This window comes from Neofelis nebulosa, chromosome 9 (genome assembly GCF_028018385.1).
Source record: "Neofelis nebulosa isolate mNeoNeb1 chromosome 9, mNeoNeb1.pri, whole genome shotgun sequence".
Taxonomy (NCBI): domain Eukaryota; kingdom Metazoa; phylum Chordata; class Mammalia; order Carnivora; family Felidae; genus Neofelis; species Neofelis nebulosa.
In genome coordinates, this window is record NC_080790.1 from 126,682,590 (window position 1) to 126,703,287 (window position 20,698).

At 53.8% G+C, this 20,698-nt stretch overlaps 1 protein-coding gene and 1 long non-coding RNA gene across 7 annotated transcripts; both read left to right on the forward strand.

The window, feature by feature from the left end:
• Positions 1-3,746: 3,746 nt before the first annotated feature.
• LOC131485860 (uncharacterized) lies at positions 3,747-6,468 on the forward strand. The gene is made up of 2 exons (XR_009249043.1): positions 3,747-4,249; positions 6,285-6,468. It is a non-coding gene; the product is annotated as an uncharacterized LOC131485860 (long non-coding RNA).
• A 2,163-nt stretch (positions 6,469-8,631) lies between these two features.
• PCIF1 (phosphorylated CTD interacting factor 1) lies at positions 8,632-20,637 on the forward strand. 6 transcript variants are annotated; one of them, XM_058685811.1, is made up of 18 exons: positions 8,632-9,064; positions 11,065-11,339; positions 11,475-11,651; positions 12,613-12,755; positions 12,846-12,970; positions 14,389-14,526; positions 14,718-14,848; positions 14,986-15,140; positions 15,723-15,870; positions 15,957-16,040; positions 16,251-16,350; positions 17,421-17,583; positions 18,254-18,426; positions 18,572-18,658; positions 18,745-18,929; positions 19,631-19,724; positions 19,827-20,002; positions 20,088-20,637. In XM_058685811.1, exons 3-18 carry the CDS (start codon positions 11,629-11,631, stop codon positions 20,314-20,316), a joined length of 2,154 nt encoding a protein of 717 aa, XP_058541794.1. In that variant the 5' UTR covers positions 8,632-9,064; positions 11,065-11,339; positions 11,475-11,628; the 3' UTR covers positions 20,317-20,637. The 6 variants fall into 6 exon arrangements, with proteins under 6 accessions (XP_058541794.1, XP_058541793.1, XP_058541798.1 ...); XM_058685810.1 differs by having other exon boundaries at positions 11,538-11,651; XM_058685815.1 differs by having other exon boundaries at positions 11,538-11,651; positions 20,140-20,637.
• The last annotated feature ends 61 nt before the right edge of the window (positions 20,638-20,698 follow it).

Consider the following 20,698-nt stretch of genomic DNA (forward strand, 5'->3'; position numbering starts at 1 on the left):
TTAGTTTTCTCCTCAGAGACCAGCTCCTTTTTCTGTAGAAGGAGCCGGCCACCTGGCCCCCAAAGGATCTTCTGGATCCCGGGTCTTGTGAATGCCTGTCCTGGTACCTCTCCGGCTCCGTGTGGCCTCTGATTTCTCTCCTTTGTTTCCTTCGCGCTTCACCCTCGTTTCCAGTTTCCATGCCTCTTGAAGCCTAGCTGACTCTGACTCTTGGGGGCCTCTTTGCTGATGGCCCTCTAAACCTCCTGTCCCCGCTTTCATTAGCACTGGGCATGGGCTTCCCAGCTGCTCACTGCTTTGGGGAAGGGGGTGGAATAGCTGTACAGTGCTGGCTAGATGTCTGGAGTTCACGAGCCAGAAATATAATTTCAAAGGAACTGACGGGAGCGGGCAGCAAGCGGCAGGGACTTTTCCTTTTGACGATGAGGATGGGCCACCGTCTTCAGCCAACGCTCGCCTCTCTGCCGGCCTTTGCAAAGGTTGCAGGAAGCACCCAGCACATTCCAGCATCTTGGCTTTTTCCGAGATGCTCTGCCACCACAGTCTGTGAGGGCCCAACATGCACACGGCCGGGAGTCATGAGGACATCACAGCCCTCCGGCCTCCCTCCTCGTTGTCACCCAGCTGGAGCCATGTGTCAGCACTGTCCCCACGCGGGTGCCAAATTCTCCTGCTCTCCCAGGCTTCCCATCTCAGATCATGGCACTCACTCAGATGCTCCAACCAGAAGCACAGGACTCATCCTCGACTCTCTTGTTTCCTTTGTGGCAAATCCTGGTGTCCCTAACTCCAAAAGGTGCCCCACATCCGTGCACACCTCTCCCTTTGCACCACCACTGGTCCAGGCTGTTTTCTTCTTTTACCTGGACCACTAGTCTCCTCTCCCTGCCTCATGATTGCCCCTAAAGGTCTAGCCTTCCTGCACCAACCACAGTGATCTTTAAAAAGTAGAAACCGTAGTATCTTACTACCCTGTCCAAAAGCCTCCGGTCACTCCCCATCACACACAAAATAAGATTTGGACTCTGGCCAGGAGCCCGGAAGGACTCTAGGTGGTCTAGCTCCTGCCTACCTTCCTCTCCACCTATCTGCTACCACTGTTGGGACACCCACTCACTCAGCCTCAAACTTGCCATTTACCCTTCTTCCCACCACAGACCTTGCCTGGTTGGCTTCCTTCATGCCCTCGAGTCTCTACTCAAGCGTCATCTGCCCTGGAAGGCCCCCTCCGCATCGCTGCCTGTTGTTCTGTTCAATTCCTTATTGTCTGTTTCTTCCAGCAGACTGAAGGCCCCAGTGGGATAGACGCCTGACACTTACTCACGGCTGTGTCCCCAGGGCCCGTCACAGAGTCTGGTACATGGAGTGTGGGTGGTTATTACCATCTGCAGACCCTTCAAAAGGAGGATATTTTATCACAGACTGAGCAGCCCCAGCCTAATTCCCTCCTGAGCCTCTAAGCTCCCTCCGCTCCCCGCTGGCACCACGCATCCCCTTCCATCTCTCTGGGGTTCTCTGGAGCTGGTCTGCAGCCAGGAATGCCATACTTTCCTAATCTCTTCAGAGGCCTGAACAGTCCTTGAAGTCGGTGGGCGGGGGGAGGGTACTCCCTCAGGATCTCAGCTGTCTGTGCAGAAATCAGGACTCCCTGACCCAACCCACACCAGGCCCCATTCACCTCGCCTCCCGAAAGTCTCATCTGTCCCAGGACTTCATGTGACTTCTTGGCAGGCAGCTTGTTTCCTAACCCCAAGCACATATGTTTCCTGGCCTGGGAGAGGCTGCCGGCCAGCCTGAGGCCCCTCTCAGTGACCCATAGGCCAGAACTGCAGGCCTAGAGCAAGATCGCTGGTTCTCAACCCTTCTGTACGTCAGTAGCTTTTAAAGTAGAAAGGGTTGTGCTTTGTTTTGTTATGTTTTGAATACCTATGTCTGGGCCCCAAATGCTGAGACTGATTTTTTTAAAAGTAGGCTCCATACCTAGTGTGGGGTGTGAACTCATGACCCTGAGCTCAAGAGTCACATGCTGTATGGACTAAGCCAGCCAGGCGCCCCACAAGACTCTGGTTTATTTGGTCCAGGATGAAGCCTGGGCATCAGTGGGTGTTTGTTTGGTTTTTTTTTTAAACTTCCTCAGGGGCACCTGGGTGGCTCAGTCGGTTAAGCATCTGACTTCAGCTCAGGTCACGATCTTACGGTTTGTGGGTTCAAGCCCCAAGTCGGGCTCTGTGCTGACAGCTCAGGGCCTGGAGCCTGCTTCAGATTCTATGTCTCCTTCTCTCTCTGTCTCTCTCCTGCTCCCACTCTCTCTGTCTCAAAAATAAACATTAAAACATTTTAAAGTATTTTTTATAGTTTATTTATTTTGAGAGAGAGAGAGAGAGCAAGCATGAGTGGGAGAGGGGCAGAAAAAGAGGGATAGAGAGAGAATCTCAAGCAGAGCTCCACGCTGTCAGCAGGGAGCCCAGTGTGGGGCTTGAACTCATGAACCATGAGATCGTGACCTGATCCGAAGTCACTCAACTGACTGAGCCACCCAGGCACTCCTTCCCCCGCCAAAAAAAATTTTTTTTAAGAAAAACGTGATGTGGGGTGCCTGGGTGGCTCGGTCGGTTAAGCGTCCGACTTCGGCTCAGGTCATGATCTCACGGTCCGTGAGTTTGAGCCCCGCGTCGGGCCCTGTGCTGACAGCTCAGAGCCTGGAGCCTGTTTCAGATTCTGTGTCTCCCTCTCTCTCTGACCCTCCCCTGAGTTCATGCTCTGTCTCTCTCTGTCTCAAAAATAAATTAAAAAAAAAAAAGTTAAAAAAAAAAAAGAAAAGAAAAACGTGATGCAAAGTGAAGGGACCAGGGCGAAGACTGCATTCTGTATGATTCCATCTGTATGACAAGCCCAGAGAAGGCAAGTCTAAGGGGATAGAAAGCAGAGTAGTGGTCACCTGGGCCTGGGGCGTGGGAAGAAGGGGTGACAGCAAACAGTCATAGGAGCTCATTTTGGGGGAAATGGAAAGGTCTTAAAACTCAGTTGTGGCGATGTGTGCACAACTGTGTACATTTACTCAAAATCACTGAAATTGTACATGTGAAACAGGTGAATCTTGTGGCACATAAATTATACCCCAGGTTTTTCCCACCGGGGTTGAGACATCCGGGTTAGAAGCCAAGTGTCCCAGAAACCCCTCAGCTGGGACCCAGGCTCAGTTGGTGTCCTCCCCCACCCCCCTTCTTTAGATCAAAGTTTCCTCCGATCGCAGACGTTCAGGAAGCTGCCAGCTGTCACCCTGGCTTCTTTTTTGGAGAAGTCTGGAATTTCATTCTGCAGACTCAGCTTATATGAGTATAAACATCCTGGTTCGTGGCCACTCTGCCCAAAATAGAAAAACGGGCATCAGAAGGAATGGGTGGGGAGGGTGGAGGTGCCCCCCGCCCCCATCCTGAGATGACTCAGATGCCACCTGGAGATGCTGGGCGCAGAACAGACACTGAATTTGGGGTCGAGGGCCCCGGCTCGACCTGCACCTCCCCCGTGCCCGGCGGTGCTCCGGCAGACTACACCCCTTTCCACCCCTCCAGGCCTCGGCACAGGCTGTGTCCTTGCCCACCTGGAAAATCCTACCCCTCCAGGAAGATTCAGCTCATTGCCAGCTCTTCTGAAGCCTTCTCTTTTGCAGGGCCCACCCTCCTGGCCATCCCAACAGAACCCTTATCTCCCCATAGCAGAGGGCTTATTTATGTGTCTGCCCCCTGCCTCCTCTGTGGGCTCCCTGAGGACAAAACATCTGTCTTATGTATCTCTGGTGCTCACTGTCCTAGGGCAGGCCCCGACACACGTTGGGTCCGGTCAGATGAAGAAACGGAGGGGGCCGTGACACCACATCAGACACTTACAGGACCAGGAAGACCAGAGGAGACGCCCCACTCCTCTCATCTATTCTTGGCCTACATGGTTTCTCTCATCTGGCCCCAGAATGGCCGGAGAGCCACTCCCAGTGGAAACCACAGTTTGGGCTGGAAGAATTTCTTCTGCAGTGTCCCTGGGGCCAGGCCCACTGGCCTTGGAAACTGCCTTAGTGTTATTTAAACTGCAGAACAGAGTCTATGGGCAGCTCTGACCGGACCCGGGTGGGGGCGGCCTGGATCAGGATTATGCTGGAGCCTCCCTCCCCCGACCACCAGGACCTCAGGGGTTGAGATGTGTGGTTCTGTCTTCGCAGCCTCTTGCTGTCGTGGAAAAGAACAAGGGGGTTAAGGTATGTGGCAACCTGAGCCTGTATGTTTATGTTTCTGCTTTAATATGGAGACTCGGCTTTGTCCTGAGTTGAGGCTGAGGTCCTCAGAGGCCCTGCCAGCAGGCTCCCAGCCAGAGCTGGCTAAACCCGGAGGAGCCCCGCTTATCTCAACCATCTCTCCCAACTCACCAGGCATCTTACTTCAGGAAAACTTGATGGAGTGCTTGAAAGCCCCAGGATCTTTGCTCGACCTGCCCATCCCTATCTTCGGAGTAGAGGACTCTAGGCTGCTGGCAGGGACTCTGCCACGGCAGGCAGCTCATGCTTTTCTTGGCATCCTAAAGGGCACAGCCTTGGTGTGCCCACCGCAGAAACCAGAGCCTGGAATAGAAGCAGGGATACCTGAAAAAGTCACCCAGATTTCAACCCAATGTGGTCTGTTCGTGGTCAACAAATATTTACAGACGGTTAATTAAGCACAGCACTGGGCATGGGGTCTCCAGATGTGAACAAGACCCAGCCCTGCCCTCAAGCAGTCCACTGAGCGCAGGAATAGGAATACAGAAGTGGGGGCCTGACCTAGCCTGGGTGAAGGCAAGTTCAGGGAAGCCTGCCTGGTGGAGGTGCCATCTAAAGTAAGACTTGGAGCGGGGCTCAGTCGGTTAAGCATCTGACTTCAGCTCAGGTCATGATCTCACGGTTTGCGAGTTGGAGCCCTGCGTCAGGCTCTGTGCTGACAGCTTGGAGCTTGGAGCTCGTTTGGGATTCTGGGTCTCCCTCTCTCTCTGTCCCTCCCTTGCTGTCTCTCTCGAAAAAGACAAAAAAATTAAAAAAATAAAGACTTGAAGCCTGAATAAGTCAAAGGCGGGGGGCAGCGGGGGGAGAGAAGAGCAAACAGCATATGCAAAGGCCCGGGGTCAAGAGAGAACCTGGCACTTTGGGGGAAGTTATGCGTCGTTCAAGATGGCTGGGGCCTGATGAGGAGAGATGGTTTGAAGATCTGGATCGTGCATAACATGAATGTATTTAAAGTGCTTGGCACAGCCCACAGTAAATACTCTGCCATGGCAGCTGTCGTTACCATTATGGTGTTGTAAACCAAGCTAAGGGTTTGGGACTTTATCCTGCAGTCAGTGGGGAGACATTCAGGGGTCTTAAGCCCAGGGTGACTTGATCAGATGTGCCATATGACCAGACTTAAGATCTCTGTGACTACAGGGTGGATTATGGAGTAGGAGAGAAGCAAGGCTGGAGGACCAAAAGACCAGTGTGGAGACTAGTCTTATTATTCATTCATTCATTCATTCATTCACTCAAACATGTAAAGAATCAGTGGATTAACTTGTTATTTATTTAAATAGAATTGTTTTGTTATTATTATTAAGCATCTGTAATAATTCAGAAAGGAGATACAGGGTTGGGGGAGCAGTTTCAAATATCCCAAGAGTAGAATAGATAAATATACATTGGAAGACAGAATACAGCAATGAGAATGAACTATAGCTACATGCAACAACAGAAATGAGTCTCACAAGTGCAATGTCGAGCAAAAGAAAGCCAACACAATATAGAACTGCGTAATTCCATTTAAATGAAGTGCAAGGAACAGGCAAAGTGAAACTATAGTGTTTAGAGATACCCAGTGGTCAAACTATCAAAGAAAGAAGTGATTATCACAAAATTAACAGTGATTACCCTGTGCTCGATGATACCCTTTTTTTAAAAAAAATGTTTTAACATTTATTTATTATTGAGAGACAGAGAGAGAGAGAGAGAGACAGAGCATGAGCAGGGGAGGGGCCGAGAGACAGGGAGACACAGAATGTGAAGCAGGCTCCGGGCTCCGAGCTGTCAGCACAGAGCCCGACACGGGGCTTGAACTCACAAACTGTGAGATCATGACTTGAGCTGAAGTTGGACACTCAACCGACTGAGCCATCCAGGTGCCCCTGGGCTCGATGATACCTTGACCTGAGTGATGTTCACCTGGGTGTTCACTCTGTGACAAATCACGAAGTTTCACATTTCTCTCTCTCTCTCTCTCTCTCCTTTTAAGGAAGTTTCACGCGCAGCGCAGAGCCCCACGCAGGCCTGATGCAGGGCCAAACTCACCACCCTAAGATCAAGACCTGAGCCAGACGCTTAACCGACTCAGCCACCCAGGTGGCCTTTACATTTCTGTTTTGTGCACTTTTCTGTAGGTGTGCTACTCTTAACAATAAAAAGTGTTTCAAAAATAATGGGGCTTGCTCTAAGGTAGCAGGAATGAGGTTGGAGAGAAGAGGCTGATTTTCACTGTTGTGCAGAAAGTGAGAACAGGAAGGTGAGGAATCCTTTGGGAGGAACGAGTCTGGGGAGGGAGGTGAAAGCAAAGAGCAGTGTTTAACACTGAGTTTGAGACCTGCAAGATACTGAAGTGGAATTGCCCAGGACCATTGTGTGAGCTCAGGAAAGTCACTTTCTCAAGTTCAGAGTCCCTTCTCCACAAGAGAGGGAAGCAGTGTGGCTTCATGGAATCAGCTTTGGGTTTTAACGCTGGGAACCTTCGTCTTTAAAACCGCAGTTCTGGAGGCACCTGAGTGGCTCAGTTGGTTAAGCGTCGGACTCTTGATTTCAGCTCAGGTCATGATCTCACAGTATGTGGGATCGAGCCCCGCATTGGGCCCTGAGCTGATAGTGCAGAGCCTGCTTGAGAATCTCTCTCCCTCTCAATAAGTAAACATTAAAAAAAAAACAGAACAAAACAGTTCTGATACTTCATATAATTACTTGACCCCCTGCCCCTTCCCCCAGCCTCAGTTTCCTCACGTGTGGACTTGAGATAATCATTTCTACTCTCAGAGTTCTTGGAAAGAGTTACATGATAAAACAGGGATAGGCACTTGGGATGCTTGGTGCTTTAGTTACCAATTAAGAGACTCTGAGAAACAAATTAACATACTTTGAAAGCAAAAAAACAGGAACAGATAGCAATCAGTACATGGTTTTTACACTCCTGTGTTAATAAGTACTAGCTGGGGAGCTTGCAAAACTAGGCCTTTTGGGGACGCCTGGCTGGCTCAGTCGGCGGAGCTTGAGACTCTTGATCTCGGGGTTGTGATTTCAAGCTCCACATTGGGTGTGGAGATTACTTAAAAAAAAAAAAAAAAATCTTAAGAACAAAAACTAGGTATTCTGTAAATCTCGAGTGACCGTATAATTTATTGTCCAAACCAGGGCGCTTTTGGGAAAGGATGCAATATTAATAATTATGCCAGGACAACAGATATAAACCAAGACTGTCCCAGGGAGAGCAGGACATCTGGTCCCCCCTATGTAGGTCTAAGGTGGGCACCAGGCATCTGATTTCCCATCAAGCTTCCCAAGTGAACTGGCCTCTCTGTAAGGGCAGGATTTGGCTGCACTTACTGGGCCTATCCGGAGCAGGTGGATTTGGGGAAGGCTCAAATCTACTTGGAGAAACCCTCACAACCCCGTGAGACGTAACAGCTAACATTTATTAAATGCCAGGTCCCACATGTGCTGAGTACTTTACAGACGCCATCTCAGTTCTCGCCAGGTGGACTTCTCTTCCAGTACAGGAAACTACAGCTTAAAGATGTCGAACAACTCCTTCAAGGCCACACGTCCAGGGCGGAGGATACAGATCTGAACCAGCCAGACTCATGAGCACCCTAGTTCGTACTATTTGCCTCGCGTTTTGCTGACACTCCCCCACCCCCACGCAGCTGCACAGGGGCAGGCATCATGCACACCGGAGGCTGCGCGCAGCCCAGCCCGGGTACCTGCAGTCTCTGGCTCCACTTGGGAAATGCAAGGCGAACGGCAGATGGCAACCTTGTGTTCGTCTCAAGCCCATTGTTGAGGTCAGTTTACTAAGGAGGCCCGACGGAGGTGGGGCTATTGAGTCGTCTGGCAGCCTCTGCCCAAGAATCCTGTAGGGAGCCGCGCGTGGGGGAACCTAGCAACTGTATCTCCTGCTGGGCATTTATGGCTGGTCTGAGGTCTCAGTGAGGCTTTGCACCGCAACTAGTAGCCATAGATAGGTCAGTGTTGTTAGAGGCCCACCGATGCATTTTAGTTGCATTCCTAACTTCGCCAAAGCCACCTTTATTATGGCTCCCACGGCTGTTTTAAGTTTCTTCTACTCAGGAACACTTGTAACTTGTGAAGCCTCATCCTGGGAGAAGATTCGATTTGCATGCAGCCTCGACATAGAAAATGGCTGGAAAACATTCTTGACAGATGCTCAGAGAGGGTAAGCGACTGGACATCAATGACACAGCCGCGCCGGAACTAGGACCCAGGCCCCCACTACGCCCAGAGCTGCGTCACCACAACCCCGCCCCCGGGCCGGCGTCTTTGCCGAGCGCCCGCAGGTTCCCAGCCCGCCCCGCGCCCCCCGGTGCGCACACTCAGTCCGGCCCGGTTGGTGCACCTCCCACCTAGGTCCTCCAGCCCCAGCGGGTGTGCTCGCGGGGGAAACAGAGGCAGGGAGCGTGCTTGTGAGTTCGTTCCTTCCTCAGTTCACACCCCACGGCCCGCAAAGCTGCCCTGCCCTCCTGAGACCCGCATGGAATAGCAGGGAAGGACGGGAGGAAGGGAAGGGGCCGAAAGCAAGCAGGCCCTGAGGAGTCGGCCGGTTCTGCCACACTCAAGATGGCGGCGCGGCAGCGGCGAGGTCCCTCAGAGGCGGTACCGGCGCATGCGCAGCGCGGAGACCCGGCCCGGGACACAAGATGGCGGCAGCGGCGCTGGGGAGGGCGAGGCGGAGGCGGCAAAACGGGAGGTCGAGCAGAACGTGTAGCCGCGTCCCCTCCAGTCCGCTCCGGGCAGGTAAGAGCCCCAGGAAGCCATGGTCCCGCCGCGAGCCGCTCCGGGTTCCGGGGATCCGAAGCCGGGCTGCGGTGGCCCCTCCGGCGCTTTCCGCTCGGGGCCACCGCTTGCCCTGTCTCTGCCGCCGCCGCCATCTTAGGCCCGCGGGTGGGCGGCCGGGTCGGTAGCTTGGGTGAGGGAGGTGGGCCCGGAGAGCGCGGGCGGAGCGGCCTCTAGGGCCCCTCCGCCGCTGCCGCCGCCACCGCCTTTGTGTCGGGCTCCGACTCTGAGTCGCCTCAGCCCGGGGGCGGGAGCGCGCGGTGGGGCGGGGGGCGGAGCCCGGGAGATGGGCCGGCGCGCGCGCGCCAAACAGCCCGCCCCCGCTGGGGTTTGGGGGGAGGGGAAGGGAAAGGGTGCGCGCGCTGGCGGTGGGGGGTGGGGGTGTAGTCCCCGTCGCTTGTGGCCCCCGCGCCTGCGCATTTTACAAGTCCTTTGACTCCGCCCTATTGGTTTGGAGGGTTCTGATTGGCACATTACTGAGATGGTCCCGCCCCGTCTTCCAATCCCGTAACCGGGTTCTTTTCCTTCTAGTGGGTTCCTCCGGTTGCGCAGATACAGTTACTAAGCTGATCGGCACTAACTGTGGTATGCGAGGGGCCGGGAAACTTCAGGATAAATAAAAACGTTATCTTAACAATAGAGTTATTTCTTACTTAAAGTGTACAATATACTAGACTCTACGTGTAGAGACCATAGAGATCGAGTCATTCCTGTTTGTAAGTCGGAACGCGGCAGAAGGATCTGGACCCCGGGTCTGTCCACACCCAGAGCAGGTTCTTTGGCCACCAACCCGCTGCTTCCAAATCACCTGGGAAATTAAGAAAAAAGTTTTAATCGTAAAAAATTGGTAAAGGTTTGAACTGGTGTAAAATTTGTCATCCTGTTTCCCAGTCCCACCTCTGGAGTGCGTTTAAAAAAATACAAATTCTTGTGTGTCTCCCTTCTCCATTTTTGACTCCTACGATGTGAGGTGAGGGACGGGTGGGAATCTGGATTTCTATTACAGGCCCTCTGATGGCTGTGATACGGGTTTTGGAAACACTGCAGTGTCCCTGTTTGGCCTCACTGAGCTGGGCTGCCTGTGCTGCCTGTGCATGGTTCAGCTACGTGGTGCCTCAACGTCACACGATATTTATTGGCAAAAATATTTTTCAATAAAGTTGAACATGCCGAGTTATGTAATGCATTTGCATGTAACGTGTTAAAAGATTGATTCCAAGAAACGTGTTTTTTGTGGCCTCTGATCTGTGATAAGTACAGTTGACCCTTGAACAACACAAGAGTTAGGGGCACTGATCTCCAGTGCAGTGGAAAATCCCAGTATAACTTTGGACTCCCCAAAACTTCACTAATAGCCTGCAGTTAACCAGAAGCCTTTCTGGCAACATAAGCAGTCGGTGAACATGTTTTGTATGTTGTATGAATTATATACTGTGTTTTTAAAATGAGCTAGAGGAAAGGAAATGTTAAGAAAATCATAAGGACAAGTAAATACATTTATAACGCTGTGTCATGTTGAAAAAAGCCATGTGTAAGTGGACCCATGTGGTTTGGACCCATGTTGTTAAGGGACAACTATATGTTCACTTTTATCTTAGGGATATTTTGGTTGATAGGAGCAGCTACACAATTTGTGGGGTCCCGTGTGCAAAATGAAAATGTGGGTCCCCTCTGTTAAAAATTTATTAAGAATTTCAAAGACAGTAACAGTGGAGCATTAAACCAGGCTTAGGGCCCCCCTCATCCCAGAGCCCGTGTGACTTCAGGCGGCAAGTCCGTGAAATGTTTCGGTTTGGGAACCTTGAGAAGTACCGTTTCATCCCTTGAATCCCCAGATCTCCCACAGTGTCTCCTGCCTTGTCCTGGGGGCTCCCAACTTGCTGTGTCATTGCCCCTCTTATTTTGTCCCTGCTGTGCAGCATTTCACAGGTCTGTGACTCTCTCTTCTATTTGCTCTGCAGTTGCTGATGCGAGGAGGTCCCTGGGCCCCCGTTCACTCCACTGCTGACCCGGCCACCCACCTGTGCTGAGCCTTCCTGCAGGCCTCCCCCTGCCTCTGTTGGACCCTGTGACGTGGGGGTCCACCTGGTTGGAGAAGAAAACCCTCTCATGCTAGCATTGCAGACCCCAGAGGGTGAGAAAAAGAGGGACCTTGTCCAGCCTTGAGACCTGTGGGCTCAGCCCCAAGGCATCGGGAATCCCTCCTACCCAGAGAATCAAGCTTTTTCTCCCCTTGGTTAGTGGTTCCGAACCTTTTTGTTATCATGGCCCCCTTTGGTTGTATGTATGTCCTCTTGCTCCGTGCATTTTTTATCTGCCAAACTGTACTGACAAAGTAACCATTCACTTTTCTCTTTCCAAATTAACAAAGACATCTATGACTGAGTGTACAATAAAATTAATGTCCCAGTGATTCCTATGATGTCGTCAACAGCCAATCAGAGCTTCTGATCAGCATGAGATAATCAGTGTGACCACAAGGAGTTGATAAAATGTCAGCAAGCAAAGATAACTGATGGTTAAACATGGCTTCGTGCTCTTTTTGTGGGTAAATGTTTCTTTGGGTGCTGTGGCATATTGAAAACAACTTTGGGATCACCAGTCCAATCTCAGTTGGGCCCCTAGAAGTCTAACAGCCAGCTTGGGAATCACTTTGGCCACTGAGGCTCGTGCTGGGTGTGCTTTGGGCGAAGGTAGTGGAGAATACAAATCTGAAGGAGCTGACCTGCTTCCTGGTAAATTTTCACCTGGGGATTAGGAAGGACTGAATTAGATGTTTCTTCTCAGTCCCACTGGTTTCTTTAGCAACAGATTGTTTCCTGCCCTGAAGTGTAGAATGAAGCAGCCAGTTAGATGCCATGGCCCACTCTGGGCTGCACTTTGTTCCAGTTAGATTTTATTGGATAGGAACAGGGAAGAGGAGGATTTACTGTTCTTTTTTGTGGGAGTTGCTTCCCAAGGGCAGACCCTGTTCTGTCTTCTGTGGCACTCTGTGCTTTGTCAATATTTGCAGAATGAATGGAGTTCCTGTTGGGTCCAGGTACCATGCTGAGCGCTGGAGAGAACTGGACCCAGTTCCTAGCCCTGGGAGTTCTGACAGTCTGATGGGGAGACAGATCCAGCTCATAGACCAGACTGAGTGCTACAGTGGAGGTGTTCATGGCCCTGCGGATGGGCTCTGACCACCTAGCTTTGGGAAGGGAGAGTCTAGGAAGGCTTCCTGGAGCATGTGAACATAGTGACAAGCCAGGCAGAGAACTGGGGAGAGTATTTCAGGCAGAAGGAGCAACAGGAGTGCACCCATTTCACAGTTGAGAGAACTGCAACTTTGGTCCCAGGGCTCCCGTGGTACCACACTGGCCCTCCAGGACAGGACCAGAGTGACTTTTTTCAGATCTACGAGTGGTCAGGGGGGCCCTCAGTGGGTTGTAATTGGTGGGCGGGGGCTGGGGGTGGAGCTGACCTCCACACCCTGCTGGCCTAACACCCTTCGGTCCTCTGTGTGGCAGGTCCGGTGTGGGTGCGGAGATGGCCAATGAGAATCACGGCAGCCCCCGGGAGGAAGCGTCCCTGCTGAGTCACTCCCCGGGCACCTCCAATCAGAGCCAGCCCTGTTCTCCAAAGCCCATCCGCCTGGTGCAGGACCTCCCAGGTACTGGCGAGGGGCAGGGTAGGGTGGTGGGGTAGGAAAGATGCCCCAGGAGCAGCCCTGACCCTGGCCGGGTCCCATGCTTGTTTGCAGAGGAGCTGGTGCACGCAGGCTGGGAGAAGTGCTGGAGCAGGAGGGAGAACCGTCCCTACTACTTCAACCGATTTACCAACCAGTCCCTGTGGGAGATGCCGGTGCTGGGCCAACATGACGTGATTGTGAGTGCCAGCCTAGGGCAGGGGTCTCAAGGCGGCTTCCGGCGTCTGGGCCTTCCCCCAGACGTATCTTGAGCAGCTATTATGAGCCTAGTCCTGTGTTGGGACCTGGGGACACAGTGATACACGAGAGAAGACCTATTCCCTGCTAGCAAGGAACCTGTACTCAAATAGGGGAGACTGACACGTAAAGAGACGGTTGTAAAGAGTATGTGATATTGAACTACCCGTTACTGTGCCTGTAATGCAGTTGTGAGCCAAGACAGACATGGTCGTTCCCTTGTACTCTCGGGGGGCCCACAGTCTACTGAGGGGCCAGTACAATTACATTTGGCTTGTGTATGAAGAATAGTGTTAGAGTACAGCAGGGACCATGGTCCAGTTTGGGGGAGGGGAGTGGACGGGACGGGACAGGAAAGCCTCTCTTTGAATTAGCATTTAAGGTGACAGAGTTAGCAAGGAGAAAAGTTGTTAAGAGGGGAGAAGCACGTTCTAGAAGTGGAAAGGGCAATGTGATAGGGAAGTAGCAACACAGGCCATCTGCCAGAAACGTGGGCTTTTGGATCCCTGTCAGTTGGGGTGAACTTTTTTTTCTGGGCGTAATCAAGCCAGTTGGCACCCCCATTTTGCAGATGAAGACACTGAGGCTCAGAGATGGGAAATGATTGGCCTGAGACCTCAAGCCAGTAAGAGGCAGAGCTGGACTCAAACCTCTTAGGATCTCAGGGCCACCCTGCCTACCATCATGCTTCTTTTTGGTGTTGCCAAAGGCATTCCACCCACAGGGCCTTGCTTTTTCAAAAACAAGCATTTCTTGACTCTTTCCTTTATTCCTGACTCTCTGCTATTTAAGAAATCAGTGTGTACAGTGTGTTTATCTCATGCCAGAGGTCATGTTAAGCTGGTCATACTCACTGACTCATTTAATCGTCTTCCCAGTGGGAGGTTGGGCCTGTTTAGCAGGAGGGCCATTTTGTTTTTTAAATTTTTTTTTTTTTCAACATTTTTTATTTATTTTTGGGACAGAGAGAGACAGAGCATGAACGGGGGAGGGGCAGAGAGAGAGGGAGACACAGAATCGGAAACAGGCTCCAGGCTCCGAGCCATCAGCCCAGAGCCTGACGCGGGGCTCGAACTCACGGACCGCGAGATCGTGACCTGGCTGAAGTCGGACGCTTAACCGACTGCGCCACCCAGGCGCCCCAGGAGGGCCATTTTGAATGTGAGGGAATTAGGACAGGATGGAACTCCGCCAAGGTCACATGGTTGCAAGTAGCCAGTGGGACTGGAGCCCAGCGTTCTTTCTGCATCCCAGTCTCTGAGCAGTAGGAGCAGGGGTCAGGAGGGCATCAGGATTCCGTATTACCGGGACTCGCAACCCACTGGCCCCGGTTGCAACTCTGCTGGTCTCCCTCCACCAGTCGGACCCTTTGGGGCTGAATGCGACCCCACTGCCCCAAGACTCCAGTTTGGTGGAAACCCCCCCGGCTGAGAACAAGCCCCGAAAGCGGCAGCTCTCGGAAGAGCAGCCAAGCGGCAATGGTGTGAAGAAGCCCAAGGTGAGTGCTGGCGGGCTCTGAGGACCTGGCTGGCAAGTGGCCAAGCCAGGCAGGCAGCCAGCAGCTTCCCTGCAAAGGCCGGGCAGTGGCAGGTCGGTCAGGAGCGGGGCCTGGGCACAGCTCACTGGGTTTGGTGCTGGAACCATAGGCTGACTCTCCTGACCCTGATGCCTTCTCCTTTTTTGCTCCAGATTGAAATCCCTGTGACACCCACGGGCCCATCGGTGCCTAGCTCCCCCAGTATCCCAGGAACCCCAACACTGAAGATGTGGGGGACATCCCCTGAAGATAAACAGCAGGCGGCTCTCCTCCGGCCCACTGAGTGAGTCCCTGCTATAGTCCCTTGGGGGCACCCACTGATGCGGCCTGCGTGCCTGGGAGACTGGGGTGTGGTGGCAGCCAGGGCACCCCTCCTTCCCTTTCCTCTACTGTCCTCGTTGCTCTTTTCTGTGCCCCAAGGGTGTACTGGGATCTGGACATCCAGACCAACGCGGTCATCAAGCACCGGGGGCCTTCAGAGGTGCTGCCCCCGCACCCCGAGGTGGAGCTGCTGCGCTCCCAGCTCATCCTCAAGCTTCGGCAGCACTATCGGGAGCTGTGCCAGCAGCGAGAGGGTAACTGCCTCCGGGGCCTCAGAGCCCCGTTTCCACCTGCTGCGAGCAAGAACCGGGCTTGGGGAATGGTGCAGGGGAGCCTAGTGGCCCAGAGCATAGGCAGTGGATGGGGACGGGCCTGCTTGGAGCCCCAGCTCCTCTAACCGCTTCCAGAAAGGGTGGCTGGCATCAGTAACTACAAAAGGAATCGTTAACACTTCCAGAATGCTTCGTTTGCCAGGTATCATTTGAAGCCTTTTTATGTATCTGTGATACAAAAACAGAAGTATCTGTCCTGATGGCCTTGCTACTACTAGGAGTAAGAGGAATGGAAAGTCCTCAGTAAACTGCAGCTTCTATTAATTAGTAAATAAGCCTGCTTAACTTTGCTGGAATATAGTGTTTCTCTTTTTCCCTTTTACCCTAAGGATCATCTAACAAACACCCTTTATAAAACTAGCGATTCTTAGAATATACTTTGGGAGGTGTTGCCTGGAACATGAGCTCCTGACTTAACAGGCTGTCATTTACTGTTGCACCTCCAGTGCCCACACGATGCCTCCTGTCTAAAGCCAGACCTTCACCAGCTCTTCTGTCCTGCAGGCATCGAGCCCCCTCGAGAATCCTTCAACCGCTGGATGCTGGAGCGCAAGGTCGTGGACAAAGGCTCTGACCCCCTGTTGCCGAGCAACTGTGAACCGGTCGTGTCGCCCTCCATGTTTCGCGAAATCATGAATGACATTCCCATCAGGTACACCTGCGCAGCTGGGGCCAGCCAAGGGTTGTGTAGCCAGTTCTGCATAGAAGGCTCCTAACTCTATCCGTTCTCTATCCCAGGTTATCCCGAATCAAGTTCCGGGAGGAAGCCAAGCGCCTGCTCTTTAAATATGCAGAGGCTGCTAGGCGGCTCATCGAATCCAGGTTTGCTCTCTCCTGCCCCCAGCAAGCCGGGTGTGTGATCAGAGTGGGGAGGTCCTGGGCCATGTGGCCCATCTAATGGAGTGCAGTCATTGCGCTTGGTGGGAGGAGGGCTGGCTCCCAAAGGCAGAACAAGAGCCCGAATGTCAGTGCAGGTGGGGTGGGAGGAGTAAGGAGTGTGGACAGATGCCTGATAGCTCCCTTCACCGGCAGGAGTGCGTCCCCCGACAGCAGGAAGGTGGTCAAATGGAACGTGGAGGACACCTTCAGCTGGCTGCGGAAGGACCACTCTGCCTCTAAGGAGGACTACATGGTGAGTGGCCCTGGGTAAGGAGGCCCGTGGAAAGGCTCTCGGGTTGCTTCCTCCAAGAAGCCCACTCTGTCTGCCCAGGCCGGGCGGAGCCCCACAGCATCCTGTTCCTGTGCACTTCAGTAAACCTTTGATGCTCATTGGTCCCTAAACTCCTGCATGTAGAGAGGTTTGTCCAGGTTCCTGGCTCTCTCCTAAAAGACTCTCTTCATTAAGGTTCTTAACAGAATCCTGTGCCCAGCCACACGCCATAAGTAGCTTTTTCGACTTAATGTTCAGCATCTCCCTTGAGTAGATTTTTGGACACAGATTGACAGACTGCCTTTTCTGGGGTGTGTGCGCTCATCACAGTTAAGAGCTGGCACCAGACTCGTTTCCCTACTTTACTGTGTCCACAACAGTTCTGTTTTCTGGCCCAGACCCGTCACTTCTCTAACTGTCCACCAGCACTAGCAACGGGCTTTCTTTTCAGGACCATTTTTCACAAGAGACAAGGTTTCGCACTTCACGATAGTAACTGTACTTGACACGTAGAGTGACAAAGGTAGGTGTGCTCACTAGCCAGAGTGACTCATTTTCACTCATCACTTTCACACGTGTGATTCAGCAAAATTACAAATGCCTAGTTAAATCCTTGCAAGTTGCTAAAAGCTCAAATTTCAAATCTGCAATGACCAAGGACCCCATTTTGTAATGGTGTCTCTCCCTGATAGTTGGCAAATGCTTTATAAGTGGGGACTGTGCCTGGTTTGTGTGTTTCCCCAGCAATTATCATGGGATCTGGCACAGTGTAACCCCAACCATAGGTGCTGGCATTTATCGGGCACTTGCTGTATGCTAGGGGCTTGGTAAGCCCTTAATGGGAACGATCACATTTAATACTTAAACTGCCTTATCAGGTGAGTACTGTGTGTTCCCTTAACAGTAGAGGAATTAAGATTCAGAGATGCCAAGGGACTTGTCCAAGTGACACTGCTAGTAAGTAACAGCCGGTTTCAAAGCGAGGACTGCTAGAATCCACCAGCCTTCCCTCAACAGCCACCTAGAGCCCTGATCAAGAGTGTCTCCTCCAGGACCGCCTGGAGCATCTGCGGAGGCAGTGTGGCCCCCACGTCTCGGCCGCGGCCAAGGACTCCGTGGAGGGCATCTGCAGTAAGATCTACCACATCTCCCTGGAGTATGTCAAACGGATCCGAGAGAAGCACCTGGCCATCCTCAAGGAAAACAACATCCCAGGTGAGGGGCCAGTGGCAGGGAGCCAGCTGTGATGCCGTCAACGGTGTACCCCAGGCCCTGAGTGAAGGGACAAGCAAGGCTGAGCCTCTAGGCCACGGCTGGTTTGGGCAAGCCCGTTTCTCCCGGCAGTGTCTGAGGCAGGCCCTGCTGTCTTTCGGTGCAGGGTTCCCAGCACTCCTCCAGGAACTGGAGAAGGGTTGGGAAAGGGGGAGCTGGAAGGTGGTGGACACGACAGGCCCGGGGTAAGCAGTCAGGTGGACGACTTGCATTTACAGCTGCTTTCTGCAAGCCCCGGTTCCCCCACCCTGCAGGCTAATACCCAGCCGCAGGATCATACGAGAACTCAGTGGTAATTCGAAGCGCTTGACCCAAAAAGATGCCTAAGTAGGGTACCGTAATCACGGACGTGCCACAGTTCTACTTCCACGCGGCCAACCGGGGGTTTGTGTCGGTATGCAGCGTGGCGACACAGGCCACCAGTTCTTGCCCCTGCCAAGAACTTTGTACTCAAACCATCTGAGCTGCATTCTGCTCCTCCGTGGGATTAGACTTACCTCCCTTGGTTACTGGGGTACGTGTGTGAGCACACGGGGGGCAGAGGCCGTCCGTCCGGGGTGAGGATTAGCAGGGCCGCTGCAGGGAGGCCCCTCATTGCTCTCCCTGCCCACAGAGGAGGTGGAGGCCCCAGAAGTGGAGCCCCGCCTGGTGTACTGTTACCCGGTCCGGCTGGCCGTGTCTGCGCCCCCCATGCCCAGCGTGGAGATGCATATGGAGAATAACGTGGTCTGCATCCGGTATAAGGGGGAGATGGTCAAGGTCAGCCGCAACTACTTCAGCAAGCTGGTAAGAGCTAGGGTGAAGGGGAGGCAGGTCCCCACAGGTGCAAGAAGTGAGGGCTGCCTCCTCCTTGGCCCAGCGTCCTCAGCAAGAGGCCAGTTATGAGGGAGTGAGGGGCCGCTGTGTAAGGGCCTTGCTCTCTGTCCCACAGTGGCTGCTTTACCGCTACAGCTGCATTGACGACTCTGCCTTTGAGCGGTTCCTGCCCCGAGTCTGGTGTCTTCTCCGACGGTACCAGGTATGGGCCTGGGGCAGCTGGGGGTGGGCTCTTCTAGACGCAGGGGGAAGGCTGAGCCCTGGAGGCTGACCATGGCCTCTGTGTAGATGATGTTTGGCGTGGGCCTCTACGAGGGGACAGGCCTGCAGGGATCGCTGCCCGTGCACGTCTTTGAGGCCCTCCACCGGCTCTTCAGCGTCAGCTTTGAGTGCTTCGCCTCGCCCCTCAACTGCTACTTCCGCCAGTACTGCTCTGCCTTCCCAGACACAGATGGCTACTTCGGCTCCCGCGGGTGAGAGCCAGGGGCTGCTGGGGCCCTTCTGCCCAGGCCCTGGAAGGGGTCCTCTAGAGCACAGATTGCACCTGGGCCAGCTACTTGGGATTGGGCAGTGTTGGGTGTAGTCCCTGCCTTCAGCCCTTGCTAGCTGTGTGACCTTGGACTTATCGCTGAACTTCGGGAGCCTGTGATAGTCCCTAACTCATCTTGTGGGTTTCTCTGTGAATAAGCCCAGGCTGCGATAGGAGCATGTGGTTCCCGGCACTGAGAGGCATGGGAAGTGGTAATTCAGAGCTCAGAGATCATTCAGACCTCAGGGACCTTACAGACTAATGTGGGGTGTTGGAGGGGGGTGAGCATGGGTGAAAGGGGACACAGCTTCCAGTAGGAAGACCAGCCTGGGCCAGCAAGAGGGAAAGCACAGCAGCTGGGGAACTCCTGGTTGTGGCTTGTGCTGTGGTGGCAGCGGGGCTCGAACTGGATCTGAGCTCCAGCCATTCCACTAAGCGGCCTGGTGGACTTGGCTGCCCAGCCCGAGCCTCTCTGTCCTCAGCACTCCAGTGGAGTCGGCCACACCTTGTCCCAGGATGAATTAAGGGTGAATGTTGGCCTGTGGCCTGACCAGGGCCGTCCTTTCAACGAGGTGGGGGCGGCACCTGTTTCCGGTTGAGGGCTGGGATTCTGGCAGGACTTAGAGTGCTCACCTCCATCCCCAGGCCCTGCCTGGATTTTTCCCCGCTGAGTGGTTCCTTTGAGGCCAACCCTCCGTTCTGCGAGGAACTCATGGATGCCATGGTCTCTCACTTTGAGGTGGGTGTGCTGCTGGCGGTGGGGGTGGGGTAGGTTGGCAAGCGGGATCGCCAGCCACCCGGAGGGCAGCCTCTGACGTCCACCCCGTACCCCCTCCCACAGAAACTGCTCGAGAGCTCCCCGGAGCCCCTGTCCTTCATCGTGTTTATCCCGGAGTGGCGAGAACCCCCCACACCGGCGCTCACCCGCATGGAGCAGAGCCGCTTCAAACGCCACCAGCTGGTCCTGCCTGCCTTTGAGCACGAGTACCGCAGTGGCTCCCAGCACGTCTGCAAGAAGTGGGTGCCTGGGGAGGGCAGGGGCAGGAGGGCCGGCCGATCGGGCCGGGCCAAGCCCCACCCTGAGCTGCTCCTTTGCCCACAGGGAGGAAATGCACTACAAGGCCGTCCACAACACGGCCGTGCTCTTCCTACAGAACGACCCTGGCTTTGCCAAGTGGGGGCCGACGCCCGAGCGGCTGCAGGAGCTGAGCACCGCCTACCGGCAGTCAGGCCGCAGCCACGGCTCCAGTTCCTCGTCGTCTTCCTCCGAGAACAAGGACCGGGACTCCGGCCGCGAGCAGGGCCCCAGCCGCGAGCCTCACCCCACTTAACACATCCTGCGGGGAGGAGGAGCCCCAGGGTGCTGGTACGGACTGCTGGGACTTGGGCCTCTTGGGGCTGAGCAGACCCCAGGACCCTCCCCCTGAGGTGGCAGCAGGGCTCAGGCTGCCAGTGACATAGGAAGATTATGGCTCTGCCGGGGCTCCCCCTCCCTGCCCGATCCCCTGACTCCTCACCTCAAACTTGCTCCAGCTCCCGTGTAAATAGGCCCCGTCCCTTCCCTTCCTACCCACCCCCCACCCCCCCACCCATACCATCTTATTGCCACCTCGTTTCATTTGTAAAAGGAAATACAGAAGCCTCCCTAAGAATGCGTGAGGGTCTTGAGGGCAGAGAAGGCGGAGAGTCTGGAGCTAGTCCTGGGACCACACC